At 38.1% G+C, this 20,158-nt stretch overlaps 1 protein-coding gene across 4 annotated transcripts in view; it reads right to left on the minus strand.

Moving 5' to 3' along the window:
- RTN4 (reticulon 4) overlaps positions 1-14,154 on the minus strand; it is a 74,582-nt gene extending 60,428 nt beyond the window's left edge. The window contains exon 1 of one of the 4 annotated variants that reach the window (XM_045446072.1): positions 13,336-14,154. In XM_045446072.1, the coding sequence (XP_045302028.1) occupies positions 13,336-13,894 (559 nt within the window). In that variant the 5' untranslated portion in view covers positions 13,895-14,154. The remainder of the gene's footprint in view (positions 1-13,335) is intronic. The other 3 variants (XM_045446069.1, XM_045446071.1, XM_045446070.1) reach the window with 3 other exon arrangements.
- Positions 14,155-20,158: the final 6,004 nt, after the last annotated feature.

Genomic DNA, 20,158 nt, shown 5'->3' on the forward strand with positions numbered 1-20,158 from the left:
CAGATGATTTAGACAATACTATCAACGAACTAAACCTAACTGACTTTTATAGAGCACTATAACCAACAACAGAATTCACACCCTTCTCAAGTACACATGGTACATTCACCAATTTAACCATTTCTGGGTCTATAAAACAAGTCTCAGTAAATTTCAAAGGACTGAAATCATGAAGTATATGTTCTCTGACCACATGAATTAAACTGAAATTACAATAAGACAAAAATATCTGGAAAATCCCCAAATGTATGAAAAGTAAACAACACAATTCTAAATAACACAGAAGAAATTAAAGATTTAATTTTAAATTGAATGATAATGGAAATTTGTGGGATATAGCTAAAGTAATGCTCAGAAATTCACAGCTCTAAACACTTTGAGAAAAAAGAGTTATATTCAAACTTTAAAGTTTCCACCTTAAGAAACTAGAGAAAGAAAACCAAGTTAAACCCAAATAAGTAGAAGAAAATAAATAATAAAAATAAGAGCAGAATCCTGTGATACAGAAAACAACCAAATAGAGAAAAATCGGTGAAACTAAAAGCTGGTTCCTTGAAAAGATGAAGATAATTGACAACCCCTAAAATGATCAAGAAAAAGAAAAGAAAAGCAAGTACTAAAAATAAAAGAATTATCACTAACGATCATAAAACCATAAACGATTATGAACAAGTTTATGCCAACAAATAAGACAACTTAAATGGGTGGACAAATTCCTTGATGTCCACTCATCAAGAGGAAAGAACAAATTCCTTGAAGGGCGTACACTTCCAAAAGTGACACAAGCAGAAATAGAAAATCTGAATATCCCTATATCACTTAAATAGAGTATATTTACAATTTAAAACCTTCTCCATAAAGAAAACTCTAAGCCCAAATGGCTTCACTGCTAAACTCTGTAAATATCTAAAGATGTTTATACAAATTCTTTCAATGTATAAAGAGCAAACACTTCCCAAAACATCTTCTATAATTATGCATTAATACCAAAACTAAACAAGGATATTACAAGAAAATTAATTTACAAAAATTATTCGTATAAAACCTCTAAACAAAATTACAAAACACTGCTGAGAAATTATAAAGATCTTAACGGAGAGAAAGAGACATCATGTCCATGGATTGAAAGATTTAATGTTAAGTGTTAGGAAAGAGTACTCTATGCTTCCTGTGTTTTTGCACATTTTATAAGCAGAAGGATTGGGTACTGAACACCTTTGCTCCTATCTTTTCAAAGATGTTGAAATACAGAACAATCCTGGAGACAGAGATATATGTCTTCCTTTTGAGCACCAGGCATACTTATTACACCGTACAATTCAGTTTCCCTAAGTTCCTTTCCTTATTCAGCCCATGGCAAGAACAAGTGTCACTTGGCACTCTCCAGTGTTGCTCTATAGGAAATGGGGAGTAGGGAACGTGCACAAGAAAATGCTGATATTCCAGCTATTTACATTGCTGAGTAATAAAGTCTTCTATCTCTGACCCAGGTATCTGTGTCTTCTGCCAGCATTCAAGAAACTACGGCAGACTATCCTGTTAGCTTGTTATAATGCTTCAAACCCTCAAATGTCAACTTTCCCCATATTGCTCTTTAGACTCAACGCAATACCAATCAAATTCCAAGCAGACATTTTGTAGACATGATCAAGCTGATTCTAAAATGTATATGCACATACAATAGACACAGAAAGGGCAAAACTATTTTGAAAATAAAAAGTAACACTTGGAGTAGGCACACTACTTGATTCTAAGACTACTTAAAGCTTGTAAAACTATACCAATCAAAACAGTCTAATACTGGCAAAAGGACAGGAAAAAATAAATCAACAGAACAAAACAGATGTATGTCTGGTCACTGATTTTCAACAAAGGTGCCAAAGCAATGAGAAAAGATAAATTCTTTCCAAAAGATAATCTGCCGGGGTAACTGGGTATCTTTATGGAAAAATGAATGTGGATCTGTAACACTTCCACGGACAAACATTAATTCAAAATGTGTATTAGATTTAAACATAAAAGCTATTTGGGGCACTTGGGTAGCTCAGCTGGTTAAGCGTCTGACTTCCCCTCAGGTCATGATCTTACAGTTCATCGGTTCTACACTGATGGCTCGAAGCCTGCTTGGGATTTTGTCTCTCCTTCTCTCTGCCCCTCCCCTGCTTGTGCTTGTGCGCGCGCGCTCTCTCTCTCCCCAAATAAACTTAAAAAAATAAAAAAAAAATTTTTAATAAACATAAAAGCGAAAAGAAAGCTTCTAGAAAAAAAACAGAATATTCACAACCTTGAAGTAGGCAAAGATGTTTTGGACAGCACACAGAAAGCACTAACCAGATAAAAACAGAGAGGGAGGCAGGCAAAACATAAGAGACTCTTAAATATAGAGAACAAACTGAGGGTTGTTGGAGGAGTGTTGCGTGGGAGGGATGGGCTAAATGGGTGATGGGCATTAAGGAAGGCACTTGTTGGTATGAGCATTGGGTGTTATACGTAAGTGATGAATCACTAAATTTTACTCCTGAAACTAATAGTATTCTATATGTTAACTAACTTGAATTTAAGTAAAATCTTGGAAGGGGAAAAAAAAATGTATCTGTAATCTGCCAAAAAAAAAAAAAAAAGCACTAACCATAAAAGAAAAAAACTGATAAATTAAAAGACTTCTTCAAAATTAGAAAATTACACTCATCAAAAGAAACTATCAATAAAAATAACAGGAAACCATAAATAAAATTAACAAGCAAGCTACAGATTAGGAGAATATATTCACAATGCATACATCTGACAAAAGACTTATCCAGAGTATATAAAGAACTCCCTACAATAAATCAGAAAAAGACATTACAACGCTATGTAACAGCAAGCAAAAGACACATCACAAAAGAAAATATACAGGTAGCCAACAGACATGTAAAAGTCCTCTCATTCATTAGTGATTTGGGAGATCTAAATTACCACCACAATGAGAAATCATTACATACCCATTAAAATGGCTAAAGTTAAAAAGACTGATATCAAATGTTGTTGAGAATGTGAAGCCACCAGAACTCTCATATATTGCTGATGGAAGTGGAACCACTTTGGAGAACTGTTTGGCAATTTCTTATAAATATATACTTAGCCCATAACTTAGCTGGTTACTCAGTTGGTTACTCAATTCTACTCTATTTACCCAAGAGAAATGAAAACATATGTTCACAGAAAGGCCTGTATAAGAATGTTCATGGCATTCTTTTGTTCATAATAGCCAGAAGCTATAAATAATCCATATGTCCATCAACAAGTGAATGAAAAATTAAACTGTGGTATACTCTTATCATGGAATACTACTTAGTGGTAAAAAGGAAATTACTGAGACCTGCAACATCAATGGTAAATCTTAAACACATACTTAATGCAAGTAATCATAGGAGAGTACATGCTGTATGATTCCATTCACATGATGCATTTTGCCTGTTACATAGCATCATGTGAATAGGAACAAACAGGCAAAATTAATCTGTGGTGAAAGAAATCAGAACAGTGTTGTTGGGATTGGGGAGTTGGAAGAAGGACAGAACAAGAATTCAACTGAACTGACTACTAAGGGCCCAAGGGATCTTTTGGGGATGATATAAATGTTCTACATCTTGACAGCAGTGAGTCAATGAGTGGACGCACTTGTCAGAACACAAAACTGTTAAAACTTAAGATCTATGCATTTTATTGCATGTAAATTATATCTTAATAAAAAACACAAAGGGGTGCCTGGGTGGCTCAGTTAGCTAGGCCCCTGACTCTTGATTTCTGCTCAGGTCATGATCTTCTGGTTTGTGGGACCAAACCATGTGTCAGGCTCTGTGCTGACACTGTGGAGCCTACTTCAGATTCTCTCTCCTTCCTCTGCCCCTCTCCCGCTTACACATGCATGTTCTCTCTCAAAATAAATAAATAAGCATTTAAAAATAAAAAAATAAAATAACATTAAAATGAAAAAAAGTAATGTGCATTCTTCAACAAATAAATTTTGGAGAGACAGTGCACACAAACAAGGGACAGTCAATAAGACTTATAAAATAAATCAATCCATTTTATTATTTTTTTAATGTTTATTTTTGAGAGAGAGAGAGAGAGAAAGCGCGCATGCATGCATAAGCAGGGGAGGGGCAGAGAGAGAGACACACAGAATCTGAAGGAGACTCCAGGCTCTGAGCTGTCAGCACATGGGGCTTGAACTCATGAGCCATGAAATCATGACCTGAGCCAAAGTCAGAAGCTTAATCGACTGAGCCACCTGGGCGCCTGAAATCAAACCATTTTAATATGTAGACCTTCTTCAGATTCTGATTTTTTTTAAGTTTATTTATTTATTTTGAGGGACAGAGAGAGCAAGCAAGCACAAGCAAGGCAGAGAAAGAGTATCCCAAGCAGGCTCCCTGCTGCCAGTGAAGAGCCCAATGTTAAGTTTGAACCCATGAAACCATGAACCCATGAGAGATTATGCATGACCTGAGCTGAAATCAAGAGTCAGAGGCTTAAGCAGCTGAGCCACCCAGGTGCCCTTGGATTCTGATTTCTTAAAACACCGTGATAAAAACAAACAAACAAACAAACAAACAAAAAGACCATTTATGACATATAAACACTAGCTGGATATTTGAGGACATTAATTTTTGTTAAATATGTTCAGGAAACATTTGATTATTTAGTGTTGTGGTTATGTTTCGCAAAGTAGTTACAGTTTGCAAAATACATAATGAAATATTTATGAGGGTGTGGGATTGGTAGGATTGACCATGGGTCGATGGCTACTGGGGCTCAGTGACAGCTAATCAAGTTTCTTTCATTATTCTGTCTCTATGTTTGGAATTTTCCATACGAGAAGTATAATTTTTAAAATCCCTTCAAAAAAGAGATATGGCAATGTAAGCACACTAAAATTCTACATACTGAAGCAATTTTAACCAGTTTTATCCACAACTCTTATAGCAATTAAAATATGTATATTTGATTCTATCAATGCTAACTATAGCTCATGCTGAGCATGTTTCACTAACAAAATTTTAGTAAGGTCAAAAGAAAGCTTGGTGGGATAAGAATGAGTAAATGAGAAAGTATGTTGGTAAAAGGTAGTTTTTCAGTCCTTGTTCAAAGTGATATCTTAAAGCCCAAATCCTTATAGCATATCTGTATTATGTAGTGTAGAACGGCCTATAAAACATTACATAATGAAATATATGATGTCCTAAGTTCTGATTTTCATAATTCACCTTATATAAGCAAAAGTACCTAAGTTTTCATCAAATTGTTTTGTATAAAAATTAAAATACCAGAATATCAGAACTTGATAGAATAGTAAACCTTTCTATAATTTAAAAATGATGATTAGTTGAGACTGAGAAGTTTAATTTTTTTTATTTTAATGTTTACTTATTCCTTAGAGAGAAAGAGGCAGAGCATGAGTTGGGGAGGGGCAGAGAGTGAGGGAGACAGACTCCGAAGCAGGCTCCAGGCTCCGCGTTGTCAGCACAGAGCCCAACGCGGGGCTCAAACTCACAAACTGTGAGATCATGACCTGAGCCGAAGCCAGAGGCTCAACCGACTGAGCCACCCAGGTGCCGCGGGACCGAGAAGTTTTAAAGGCATGGTTTAAGCATGTTTAACAACTTTCTTAGAACAAAGAAAAAGAAAATTTTTCAAAAGGAAATTCCCTTCTTTTCTGAGATCAAAGACACCAGTAACTTAAAAAAATGTTTTTAATGCTTTAGGTTGCTTTACCTAGCACTGTCAAAACACTAATATAAGTAAATTTAATAATGGCACCTTCCAACTACTCAAGTTTACAAGTCAATCTGTAAAACTGAAGAAAAAATATGCAGACTGACCTAGAACTCAATTAAGGTTTTTTCTCTTTTCACAAAAGCTGTTGACAAGTAGGTAAGTTTATGACTATCCCTACAGTACAATCACAAGGCTCCTCCAGTTTTAAGACAGAAAATTCTTTACAACTAGGAACTTGTGTTTTTCCCTTAATCTGCTACCTATGCCTCTCTTAAGTACAACCTCTACTCATCTTTTTGTCCCCATATTTAGCCCTAAGCATTGCTAAAAAAAAAAAAAAAAAAAAAAGAAAAGGAAAAGGAGTAGGCTAATTTTTTAACTAACGTTGAACTTCAAGGGAATACTAACATAACCAAACAACCGCTAAATTTGTTTGAATAACAAAACTTTATAAGCCTTCTTCACCTATGGTAACAATTCCATCAATGGGAAGAACAAACTATTAAAGAAATCATGTTTTTCCTTAAAACTAGAGGACCACTTAAGGCCCTCTCTAAATTTAAGAATTTAGAGACTGCTAAAACAATAGTCCAATATTTAGTAGCCATAGCTCTATACTACGAGAGTATAGAAAATGTTTCTCCCCTTCTCAAAACAAGGGTTTTTTTGTTTTTGTTGTTTTTTTTAGAAATAAAAAAGCAAGATTTCTTTCTTTACCTGTCTATCTATAATTAACTAAAAAGAGGGGTCCAAATATCTATATAACCCAGTATATCAAGTGTCTTATACTAAGCAGGCTAGAGTATTTAATAATTACTTTTTAAAGCCTGTATTTCACATAATTACAAACTAATTTTTAAAAATACAGGTTAAAAAAAATACAGGTTAATAAAAACTGTGTTTGTAGAAAAATACATAATACTGGTCCAAAAAAATATCAATTTTCCCCTAAATTAATGATTAAATGTAATGTAGCCCCACTGTAATTTCAACAGAGAGAGAGGGAATTAAATAAACAAATTTTAAAGATCAGGTAAAAAGCAGATAGCCAGAAAAAATAATTCTGGAAAAGCCCTATCAGCTATCATTTCATTGGAAAGTTATAGCAATTAAAACAGTCTGATACCTATACACGAAAAGACAAAGAAATGGAAAAGAGGAAATATTTCACCGATAATACAAGTATATGACAAAAGTGGCATATCTAAATAGTAAAGATGGATGATTCAACAAATGGTGTTGGGACAAATGAGATATCATATTGAAAAATAAAATTATATCACTACTTCACTTTCTACAACAAAATAAGCTACAGATAATGAAAGGATCAAATATTAAAATGAAATCATAAAAATCATGGAAGTACTAAGAAAAAACATGGGAGAAATTTTTACAATCTTAGAGAAGGCCTTTCTAAGAATTACATTAAACTCAATGACTCGTATGATTCAAAGGCATAAAAGAAAATGATACTTAAATGTGATTACTTAAAATTTCTGCAAAAAATATACTGAAGGTCAAAATACAAACAACAAATCATGAAAAAAAGTTTTCAGGACACAACAAAATGCTAATTTCCTTACAATATATCAAGTGTTCCTACATCTGTAAGAACAAAAACCCCAAAGAATAAGCAAAAGCTGTGATCAGAAAAAAGTTACTGGCACCTATGCCAAAAAATACTCTGAAATGTAAATTAAAAAAAAGAAAATTTGCTAAACCATTCACTAGATTACCAATACACTGTGTTTATAAAGGCATAAGGAAAAAGGTACTTTAAACACATTATTGGTGGGAATAGAGGTTGCAGTAACTTTGCAATACAATTCAGCATTACTTATCAACATTTTAAATGCACATACCCTTTGAACCAGTAATTCTACTTGCATGAATTTATCCCACAACATATATATAACAGCATGTATTCCCAAAGAAATATATATAAGTGCATAGCAACATTATCTGTAACAAAGTTGAGAAACAACCTAATTAACTATCCATAAGAGACTGACTGAATAAAATATGGAACATCCATATACCTTGTATATGTAAATAAATGCTTTCATTCATATGATTTTTATTGAGAATATATTGTACTTCTAGGACTATACATCCATAATATCAGTTTACATCCATAATATCAGATCCATTCAACAAATCTCTGAGTGCCAATACCACATCTAATGCACTGTGATCAACAGTAAAGATATGTCACATAGTCTTTTTCCTCAAGAGAAAAATGTTCAGGGGCACCTGGGTGGCTCAGTCAGTTAAGCGTCCGACTTTGGCTGAAGTCATGATCTCACAGTTCCTGAGTTCAAGCCCCATATCTGGCTCTCTGCAGTCAGCACAGAGCCTGCTTGGAATCCTCTGTCTCCTTTTCCCTATGCTCCTCCCGTGCTCACTCTCTCTCAATCTCTCTCTCAAAACTAAACAAACATTAAAAAAAAATATTTTAAAAAAGTTATATAGCCCCTTTCCTCAAGGAGCATATAGTCTGGCAAAGAATAGAAATAAGTAAACATACTATTACCATATACAGTATGATACATATATAGAATGTTATTAGAATACTTAAAAATAATCACCATTTAGAGGTGTCTGGGTGACTCAGTTAAGCCTTGGACTCTTGATTCAGCTCAGGTCATCATCTCACAGTTAGTAAGACTGAGCCCCACACAGGACTCTGCACTAACAGCACAGAGCCTTCTTGGGATTCTCTGTCCCTCTCTCTTCATTCAGCTCAGGTCATGATCTCACAGTTGGTAAGACTGAGCCCCACACAGGACTCTGCACTGACAGCACAGAGCCTTCTTAGGATTCTCTCTCCCTCTCGCTCTGCCTCTCCTCGGCTCACATGCACCAGGGTGCACTCTTCTCTCTCTCAAAATAAATAAATAAACTTTAGATCTACTTCTAAAAAAATAATAGTAATCACCATTCCAAAAAACAAAAAACCAACCACTTAAATGTAAAATTATTAACTCCTCCTTTAGAATTTAAAAGAATGATGAAGCCATCAGTGTGAGAAGACCTCAGCATCAGTAAAGCTGCGTCCCACCATTTTGCATGCCTATGTCCTATACTAGCTAACCACAAAAGTCACATTTACCCATATAAACACTGATGAATTACGGTCTGCCCTTACAGTTCTCATTACTGGTGCTGCCACACCCAGAGGGACCTTCTAGGGTCTATATTTAGAAAAGGAACAAAAAGTATCAAAGAATATAGTATAAGAGTGATGTGTCTACAACACTGACTTCTACTTAATTAGAAGTTTCAGTAAAGGATCAAGAAATATCATCCACTTGGTACCTTTTCCTGGGCTAGCAGAGTACCTTTAAAATGTGCCATTTAATTTGGGGCCTTGTATCAGCAGTGTTTCAAATAAACTGCTTTTAGGGAGATTATGAAATAACTACATATAAAACAGAGCCAATTATTAGACAATAGATAATATACTTGCTCCTTTTTAGAAATATTTCATATAAGATAGCAAATCTTCTAAGTTTAGAGGGATATAGTGCTAAAATAGCATGTTTTTAAATACTACTACTCATACTGAGGTTATTTATCAAAAGTACAAAATATATTCATCATTTCATTTTAAAATGGTTTGAGGGAGTCTGCCAGTTACTAAAAACGATTTGACATGTGACGTGGAGCTTCCTATGAGCCAACCTAAAATGTAACTTAACTTATCCATAAGGAGCATACCACCGTAACCAACTTTTATTCCTAGTCCAAAATTAGAAATGGCTTAACAAGAGTAACTACTCCGAATCTGTAAATTCATCAGTTCTTTACCTTGATTCCAATTTCAAAGTAGGATGGGGAATGGATAGGGCATGAGAGTTCCTTCTTTAGAGGCACCTGCTTCCTAGAAATGCGTATCACTGTTCAATTAGCCTTTGTATTAAGAACTAGTACTTAAGATTTAAACTATACATCACTCAAAATCTTTTAGCATTTCTACTATGTGCTCCTATGCCAATACACATGATCATATAATAAATGACTTCATAAAAGACTAGTAATTTTTAGTCCCAAGCCATAAACTATACTTACGAGCAATATTCAATTCTATATAAATGTCCACTGCAATTAACAAATTTGGACAGTCTCTGAAATTGATTTAGTAAGCCCCAACACTTTCTTTGTATTTACATCCCCTGCCTCCAAGCTCTATCAATTCTTCTTTCATAAAACCTTTTTTTAACCTAACTATAAAAATTGAGATTTGCAGCCAAAAAAATCCTACTTCTTAGAGTTTCTTATATTCTTCCCTTCTATCCCATTTTCACTGACTGAAGGTAGTAGTAAACTAGTTCAGGCTCTACTCACCTCTTTCAAAACACCTGCAAAAGCATTCTAAATAGTTCTGTTTTTCTTTCCAACCTAACTTGAGTACTGTCGTTAATTCACTTTTCTAACACTGCTTTAACAATGGCATGCCTCAGTTCAATAATCTCCAATGGCCTCACAATGCGTAAAGCAGTAATTCAGGACAAAAGAGAAAAATAATGAAAGAACTTTTACATTTTGGAAACAATAACAAAAACATTTTTTGTTTCATAATATAAATTACCAAAACCAAGAGCAACTGTGGATGGCAGAGCATGGATAAAAACAGGATAATAAAACCCCAATACCTTAATTTAGTATTCAATACCCCTCAGAATCCAGATCTACCGCGAGTTTTCAATCTTAATTAACACTGGTTTAGAACATGCCCAAAGGCCAGTGCAATGTCATTGTTAATGATGTTTACATTTCTCTCAATGCAATTTTTATGCAGCATTTCCCTGGAGTACCTTCAAAGCCCATTAACCAAGCACCTTTTCAACTTGAAGCCATATGTTTCTCCATGGAAAATGGTCAAGTGAGAGGCTTCCATCTCATTTCATTACTGTACAATGGGGATGTTCCAAGAACAGTAAACAACAAAATTCAAAATTATTCAAAAATAATGTAAACAATGTTAAATGCACAAGTGTCAGGAGTCTGCCTAACTCAGTAAATATAACCCTCTTCCCATAGGGCTGGTCTGTTTTGAACCATGCTCTGCACATCTCTCACCTTGTCAGTCCTCTTGGTTCCTCTAAATCTTCAAACTGTATTTTTGTTTCAAATCACAATATAATTATTAAAGAGTATATTTCTAAAATAATTAAAAAAAAAAAAAAACTTTTTACAATGGCCTATTAGAGACCCCAAATGAGCTAAGTGTAGCCCACCTCCCCACCCTCACGTTACACCACTCTCTCCAGCTGTTTTCATTAGTCTTGCTAGACTTTCAAACACCCAAAGCTAATTCCTGCCTCAAGGCTTTTGCCTCCTTGAGGGTTGCTTGGAAATGTTTATCTGCAGCTTAAAATCTCACCTCCTCAGAAAGGCCTTTCTCAGTGCCACACTACTTAAAAGGCACTCCCCCCCCCCCACCACACCTCAGTAATTTTCCATGCCATCATCCAATTTATTTTCCTCATAACACTTACCACTATTCTGAGTTTCTTATTTATGTGCTTATTATCTATACTCCCTGCATAGGGAGCATATGTGTCTTGTTCATTGCTATACCCTCATAGCCCAGAACAGAACCTGTCTCAGTTGAATGAATGAATAAACTGTTAAGAACCTGAGACTCACTAAAATGGTTTAACTATCCATGACTATAATCGTGATGTTCAGCGGTTCACTAAAGCAACTGAAGTTTCTAAATAGGTATCATAAATACAGAATTAGGGAACCATATAAAGGTAAGAGTCCCTGAGTAGGCAATATCCTTTCTCCTTTGCCTTCCAAACTTAGTATTCCAAAAGTCAAAATTCCGAGAATGCTGTCACCTCCTGAATCCCGAATGTTCAAAGATCAGAACCCTTCTCCTGTTTCCATATTGGAATACAAGATGACAAATTAGTATGCTTCTGTTAATCCTTAAACTGCCCATTTGCAAATTTACTACTTTATATTATTCTACCTCACTTTAGTTCTCTTAAATGTGTTTTTGACTCAGGAAAAGAAAAAAATCGTGTTACTCCTCATCTTCTAATATCTTTAGTGTAATGATTATTGTTTTGATTAATGCTTTGGGGTGTGTCATCAAAATGTTATTCAGAAACATCACAAATGGCTTATTTTACTGCTGTGGAGAAACGAACTGAAAAATATATGTATTTTCTGTGATCTCAGATTGATTTTCTTCTTCTAGAAAACGAACTATTTCTAAAATCCGATAAAGCTATGAAGATTTCTCAGCAGGCAGTTAAACTACCTGATTCTTGCCCTTTTATGCATTAAGAAAGATCCTACTGCTGGTGGGACACTTTGTCCCCAAAGTAACAAGCTACATGTTAATAAACTAGTAACTTGTCTAATAAGATTTAACATCTCTAACAAACTTGATTTTTTTCTCTTCCAAAATAAACAATTTCCCAAAATGAAAAGGGTAATAAAACAATGTTCCTTTAAAAAAAAAAAATACAATCAGGTACTAAAGTGAATGAAAAGATTTGGAAACTATTTATAAACTATGCAGATTTGTCTCTGTCGACCTAAAACATAGAACTTCTAAGAAATAGTATTTCTAACCACTACAAGAAAACATCTGTCTCAAAACATTGTATTAAAGGCTCCTGACAAATCTGCCACAAATTCAATTGGCCTATTCGCGGCAAAAAATCCACAGGTTTCCTCTTCTTTAAGAACGTCAACCATTTTGCCTTTTTCCTCTACGGATTCATTATAATGCATCAAGAGCCTAAACCACAGCAACAGCAATCCGTCTCATTCTGCAGCTAAGACCCTGGCAGAACTGCTCCCAAAGGGCCACAAATGCCCAGATCCCACTTCCCAGGCTCGGTTTAGCTAGGGAGTCGCCACATCACAACCCGGATAAACTGGGCGGTGCCAGGACTTTGCCAGAACTCTGGCCTTCCCAATTCTCCACGCGCCACACCACTGGAGGCGCTCTCCCGTCACTGCAGTTGGGTCAGTGTGGATGTTTTCCACTGGGCCAGCTCCCCACCAGCGCCAAGAATCGAGAGGGAGGGGGATGAGGTGCTAGGGGGCCACCCAAGCCAGGGAGGTGAGGAGGGGGTCCAGGGCTCAACGCTGGCAAACAGACTAGCAGCGAAACTGCGCCTTTTCCCTAGGAATGACCCAGCCTGGGAGACAAAAGATTAAGGGCGCCAAGGCCTTTCCATCCTCACCCGGGAACCTAGCCAGCCCAACGCACAACCCTAGTTCCTCGATACAAACCCAGCTCCTATTAGGGGTGGATGACTAACTTCCGGGACGCAGAGGGATAGGGACTATAGGGAAGAAGCCGGGAGCCGACGGGGTGCACGTGTTCCCCGATACCGAGACAGACAATAAAGAACAAGCCTGGGTTTCCTCGGCCGCCCCACCCTGCTCCTGGCGGCTCCCACCAGCGGGGGCGCCTTCGCCCCAAGGACCACGGACAAAGCCCCTCGGGGCCGTAGAGGAGGGCTCCGCCCGAGGCATCTGGGGGTGCACACAAAAGACAGAGGGCGCGAGGGACTGCGCGAGGAGTAATGGCACGGCACTCACCCACTGAGCCTGAGGAGCCCCTGCGCTTGGGCGCGGCCGGGGTGGAGGGGGGCGCGGCGGGGGCCGGGGCGGGTGGGGTCCACACGGGCTCGGCCTGGGGGCTCACGCTGGCCGGGGGAGGAGGAGGAGGCCGGGCCGGAGGCTCATCGTCCTCGGGGAGCTTGGAGGGCGAGGCTGCGGCAGCGGAGGGCAGGGATGGCGCGGGCACCGAGGGCGACACAGGGCTCGGGTCCCAAGACGGCGGCCGCTCCGGGGCTGCGGGGGGCGCGGCCGGCAGTGGCCCCCGGGGCGCCGGAGGCACGAAGTCACTGCCGAAGTCCAGCAGGGGCGCGCCAGCGGCGGGGGCGGTGGGCACTGGGGCTGCCGACAGCCCAGCGGCGGGCTTCCTCTCCAGCACCTCCAGCTCCTCTAAGTCCTCGTCCTCGTCCTCCTCGTCTTCCTCCTCGTCTTCCTCCTCGTCCTCGGGCTCCCTCACGAACTGGTACTTGAACGGGGGCTGAGGCCGGGGTGGGCTGTCCGACGACGAGGAGACCAGAGGCGACTGGTCCATGTCTTCCATGGCTTGCGGGTCGGAGATGATGCTGCAGCTGCTGGCTCCACGGGACGCTTCTCTTCAGAGCCGCGGGCGGTTGTGGGGGTTGGGGAGGACTGAGAGGGGCAGGGCCGAACAAGCCCAGGGACCTGCAGTGGCGACAGCTCCCGGAACAATGAGACTGCTCCTCCTGCCTCCGCGCCCGTGATGCGCCACCCGCCCAGTCCCCAGTTGCCGCCACCGCCCAGACGAGCGAAGGAGACAGGCCAGCAGAGTCTCCGCCCAGTTTGGCGTGACTTACCCTCCCCGGCGGGGAGAGGCAGGGTCTGGCGCGGGAGGGAGAGAGCCAATCGGCTACGGGATAGAGACGATGGGCAACCAGCTGGCCCAATGGAAAGAGAAAGAGAGAAAAGTGGGTGGGGCTTTTTGCACTTCCTCTCTCCTACCGGCTGGGGTGGTTTCGATGGGTGGGGCTTGGAGCTGGGAGACCCACCCTTCACCTTGGGTACTTGCGGGTTGGGCTGGGGTCTCTACTTGTCTTGGAGCTGGAGGTCTGCCTGCGGCCCTAGGGCTCCATAAGCGTGCGGTAGGGCTGCCGGTCTGTCCTGAAGGGTCCGAGAGGTTCTTGGCTCCGCACCCCCGGAAGGGCGTTATCCTGGGGGACTGGGGGTGGTAACTTTCCTCCCAGGAAAGGAAAAACCCAGGGTTGAGAAATGTACTATGAAGTAGGCCCTAAAGATTTATGTATACACTAAGAATTAAAAATTTTTGAAATAAAAAGATTACATTTTTTCAAACTTAAATTACCAGACCATCACTACTACCAACTCATCACTACTACCTGCAACCTCCTTAAAAGAAAAGAAATTTTTTTGACAGCTTTAAGGTTGTTCTCTATTCAAACTGCAGGCCCTGGATGAAGTAGGCAAAACAGAGCTGGGCTTGGACAGTCTGGAGGACTAAAATCATTTCAAACTCGTCTCATCTCCTTCCAGGACGGTTTTGGGATCTGCCTGCTGCTGGACTCACATGGTAGAAAGATGAGTCACCCAAAGAGAGAGAGAGAAGAAAGTGGAAACAAAACGATGCCTTGGAAGGCAAATTTGATTCACATTACATTTCAGTCACCTTAGGCTCATGAGTCAACATTTCAGATGATTCAGGCCTTCTGGGAGTCAGGAAGCCCAGTATTGGTTTGTTTGATATGCTGGAATGAACATGATCCCCATTCTACTTTTTCCAAAATGGGAGAGGGAGTTTAAAGGAAAGTGGTCACAGAACATACAAGTATCAGCATGCAAAGGGGTTAGAGTCCCTTTTATGGTTCTGGTATATCTTACAGAAATATTCACTGCATTCCTACTGTGGAGGCCCTGGAGACAGGATGACCTGCTTGCAGATTGCTCACAGTCTAGGCCTGCCCTGTCCAATATCTTAGTCACTGGCCACTTGTGGCTAATGAACACTTGAAGTATAACTACATGAAATGAGATGTGCCATAAGTTTAAAATGCACAGTAGATTTTGAGTATCAGTATAAAAAAAATTAAAACATCTCAATTTCTGTATGGTTACATTTTGTAATTGATGCTGTTGATGTTGATATGTTGGAAGAAGTATATTAAATTGTTTTCACTTTTTTTTCTTACTTTTTAAATGTAGCTTCTAAAATATCTTAAATATATGTATGATCACGTATTTCTTTTGGGCAGTGCTAGTCTAAATAATTAAGAAATTTTGATTGCCATGGGGAATCATTAGGGTTATTTAAGTAAATTCTTAGCTCAAACTAATTAATATTACTCCAGGCTTAATTTAGGTATTAAAAAGGAAAGGCAGTGGTTAGGGAAGAAGGAAGGAGAAATGAATAGGTGGAACACAGGAGATTTTTAGGGCAACAGAATTATTCTGTATGATACTGTAATGGTGGACACATGACATTATACTTTTGGCAAAACCCATTGACTGTCCATCACAAAGAGTGAACCCTAATGTAATGGAGGTTAGTTAATAATATATCAATACTGGTTCATCACTTGTACCATACCAAGATGTTAGTAATAGGGGATGGTTGGAGAGTGGGCATGGTACTCCCTGTACTTTCTGATCAATTTTTCTATAAATCTAAAATTGCTCTAAGAAACAAAATGTGTTAATTCTTTAAGAAGGGAAGGGTAGAACGAGATTTCCTGGGAACATTACCTTATCCGGTTAGCACCACGACATTCAGGACCTGGCATATCCATTCCACAAAGACCAACTGGTTTCATTTCTACAAAATGGCTGAGGTACTTTGAGTTTATTTGGTTTTTATTTTGTGTCATTTTTGAAGAGTAGGAAGAGAGAAACATTAGTGTAGAATTTGGGGGTGGAAAGTTTAATGCCAAACTAAAACTTTTAAACAAAACAGATTCCTACAATGATTACTAAAAGTCATGTTTCAAGTATTCATCAAAAATTATCAGAAATGTATATGATCTTCAACCGCATACACATACAAAAATATACTAGCAAAATTTTATGGTATGAACTTTTTCGGTTATGTAACAATTTAGCTATCAGTAGTTCAGTCTTCACTGTACTGTTTTCCCCACTATAATTGTTCTGAAACTCCTTAATAGAAAAATTTTACAGTTTTCATATATTATTTGTAAGTTGCTTGCTTATATGATATCTCCACATTCATATATATGTGTGCCTGCTATTACTAAAATAGTCTCAAGGAAATATCTTTAATTTATTAAAAGTGTCATAAAAGGATAATTATGGAAAAGTGGTAGATTTACAACTTTTATAATAAATGGTAAATATTGAGGCAATAATATAAGCACTCTCCTCTGAAGCAGAAGAAAAATAACAATCTTATTGAGCTCAGGGACTTCTAAAATGTAAGTATTTGATGGATGAATTAAGAGTAAAGAGGGGCGCCTGGGTGGCGCAGTCGGTTAGGCGTCCGACTTCAGCCAGGTCACGATCTCGCGGTCCGGGAGTTCGAGCCCCGCGTCAGGCTCTGGGCTGATGGCTCAGAGCCTAGAGCCTGTTTCCGATTCTGTGTCTCCCTCTCTCTCTGCCCCTCCCCCGTTCATGCTCTGTCTCTCTCTGTCCCAAAAATAAATAAACGCTGAAGAGTAAAGAGTTTACCCAGTGTTCGTAGAATGATCAACAAAGGATAAGGAAAGGAGACTGTTGCTGATATACCAGAATCAAAAGTAGAGTTAGTTACACATTAGGATAACTACATATAAATATCACTCTCACTAACAAGAAAATTCTGATGGGCATTTGAAATGCTTATAGGAAGAATGTAAATTCTTGATCATAATAATAGTTAGAAAAAGAATTATTCAATGGATTACTTTTGAAATTATCTTACCAGAAGTAGAAGATTAAAGTTTTCAGATATCACAAGTTAGTAACTGTTCTGTTAGAACACTACAAGAAATCCATTCATCCTGATGGAATTATAGAATCTCAGAGTTGGAAGGAATCTGGGAGATCAGTTTGACCAATTTCCTTACCATTACAAGAATTCCCTACAGAAGGTTTTTTAAAGTTGACCATCGGTGCTAGATTAAAAACAGCCACAAACTCTTTGCAACAACTCCCATTCAGAGGTAGGGTCAGTTTCCCCACCCCTTCTGAGCTGGCCTTGTGACTTTCTTGACCAATAGAATGCTCTGGAAGTGAGTTCCAAGCCTAACTAGCAAAGGCACTGCAGCTTCTATTCTCACTGTCTTGGAACACTGAGGCTAAAGATGAGATACACATGGGGAAAGAGACCTAGCTGACTCTCTGGGAGCTGAGGTCCCAGAAATGTGAGACCATTTCAGATTCTGCAGCCAACCCACAGAATCATAAAAAGTAATAAATCATTGTTTTAAACTACTACCTTTTGGGATGGTTCATTACAGAACAAAAGCTAGTTTAAACATCATCGGTTTTGTGCTTTACTCATTCATATATGAAATATTTATTGGGTATTTACTCTTCATCATGCACATGGAATACAGCACTGAACAACTCAGCACAAATGTGCCTGGACATTTTCAGGGAGACTTACGGCTTAAGGAAATATCCCGTCCTGTTTCTATTATATTATACCTTATTGCAGAAAGCTCAATTGATACCTAATCCATGTACACAGAACAGGTTATTTGTCCTTCTATCATGTATGCCCCATGAAAGAGTTAAAAGGCATAGGATAGCTATATTCTTGTCTACATATGTAGAGTGGGTTCAGCAACCACGGGAGAAAGATGAGAGGTTAATTCCTGACAAACTTATATCAAGAGCTGTGCACAACTTTTTTGTCTACTGGAAATGACTTGCCAATATTCAAGATCACCACTGAATTACATTCAACCTTTGTCTTTAAAAACAAAACAAAACAAAACAAAACAAAACAAAACAAAACAAAAAAAAACCTGAAACATCATGTTGGCAGTCCTAAGGGGAAAACTAAAAACTTGCTGTGTCATTGTCCCTACCATTTTTCATGAAATGCAGTTCATGGTTCTGGTTAACATCTTGACTTATACTAAGTTCATTCTAAAATGAGAATAGAAATAGAAGTATTATGAGATCAACATCTTCAGCCATGCTAGTTAAGCGTTGAAAATTATTGGGACACCTGGTTGGTTCAGTTGATTAAGCGTCCAACTTCAACTGAGGTCAGAATCTCGCAGTTCGTGGGTTAGAGGCCTGTGTGGAGCTCTGTGCTGACAGCTCAGAACCTGGAGCCTGCTTCGGATTCTGTGTCTCCCTCCCTCTCTGCCCCTCCCCCATTCATGCTCTGTCTCTCTTTCTCGCTCTTTCTCTCAAAAATAAATAAACATTAAAAAAGAAAAAAGAAAGAAAATTACTGTTGGACCTAAAATCAAGTTTTTAAGTTCCAAGAAGAAATCACATAAAAGCCAAGTGAAAGTCATAATTAAAATTGAACCTAGTCTTTCTCCTTTAACTTTCTTTGGTCCTCCACATTAATACTGCATTCCCTTAGGCTAAATTCAATATGCATCATTTCTCTGGTGAAATTTATTGTGATCTAATATAAAAACTATTTTTGATTCAGAAGAAAATTAATTTTGATCTAGCAGCACAAATCCAAGCAGAGAAATTCTTAAACCATCTTAGACAAATAAAAATCTATCCTCATGAGAAAAAAGAACTACAGAAAAGAGTTCACAAAATGATCTCAGTTATAAATAACTCATTCCAGCATCTCGCCTATTCTTCCTAATACCTAAAAACTGAAGTATAATTTCTGCTGTTTTATTTTCAGTGGAAATAGAAACCAGGTAGTCACTAGCTTTACAATAAACATGACTCATTTACTCAACTAAAATCTATTGAGCTTCTAGGTTCTGGTGATAAAGGGTAAATAAAACACACTTCTTACCATCAAGGAACATATAATCTAGTTTATAGAAAAATATATAGGTATGTATACACATATATGTGTAAACATATTCATATATATGTGTATATATGTATGTGAATATATAGAATATAATATATTAATATAATTCATACTATAAGTATATAATATGTATATTATATACTTACATAATTAATACAATATAATTCATACTATATGTATGTATATATTAGAGAAAGAGTGAGACATATTCCAGCAGAGTTTGGGAAGGCTTCATAAAAGGTGCTACTCTTTTAAGGTAAAGAAAGAAGCGAAGGCATCTAATGAAGGGAAAATAGCACCTATAGAGGAAGAGGAGTTAAACTCCAATATAGATTCAAGGCATAGAGAGACATCAGGTATGGTTAGAGAGGTAGAAAATGACTGAAGATAAAACCAAATAAAGAAATCAAATACAGACTATGAAGGGTCTCAAATGCCATACTAAAGAGTGAAGCTATTATTCTCTACGTAAAGAGTTATTAAAAGTCTTTAAGCAAAATGGGGACACCTGGGTGGCTGATTGGATTAAGCATCCAACTCTTCATCTAGGTTCAGGTTATGATCTCACAGTTCCTGGGATCAAGCCCCTCACTGGGCTCTGCTCTGACAGTGCGGAGCCTGCTTGGGATTTTCTCTCTCTTCCTCTCTCTCTCTGCCCCTTCCCCATGATCTCTGTCTCTCTCTGTCTCTCTTACTCTCAAAATAAATAAACTTAAAAAAAAAAAAAAAAAGGCTTTAAGTAAAATGGTGAGATGACCTGATTGCTAATTTACAAAAATAGTAGTGATAGTGTTATAAACATAGATGAGTATGGATGCTAGAATAAGGAAATAACATTTAGGATGCAATTATATAATATTACAGGTAATCTTT

Source organism: Leopardus geoffroyi, chromosome A3, assembly GCF_018350155.1.
Source record: "Leopardus geoffroyi isolate Oge1 chromosome A3, O.geoffroyi_Oge1_pat1.0, whole genome shotgun sequence".
NCBI lineage: Eukaryota > Metazoa > Chordata > Mammalia > Carnivora > Felidae > Leopardus > Leopardus geoffroyi.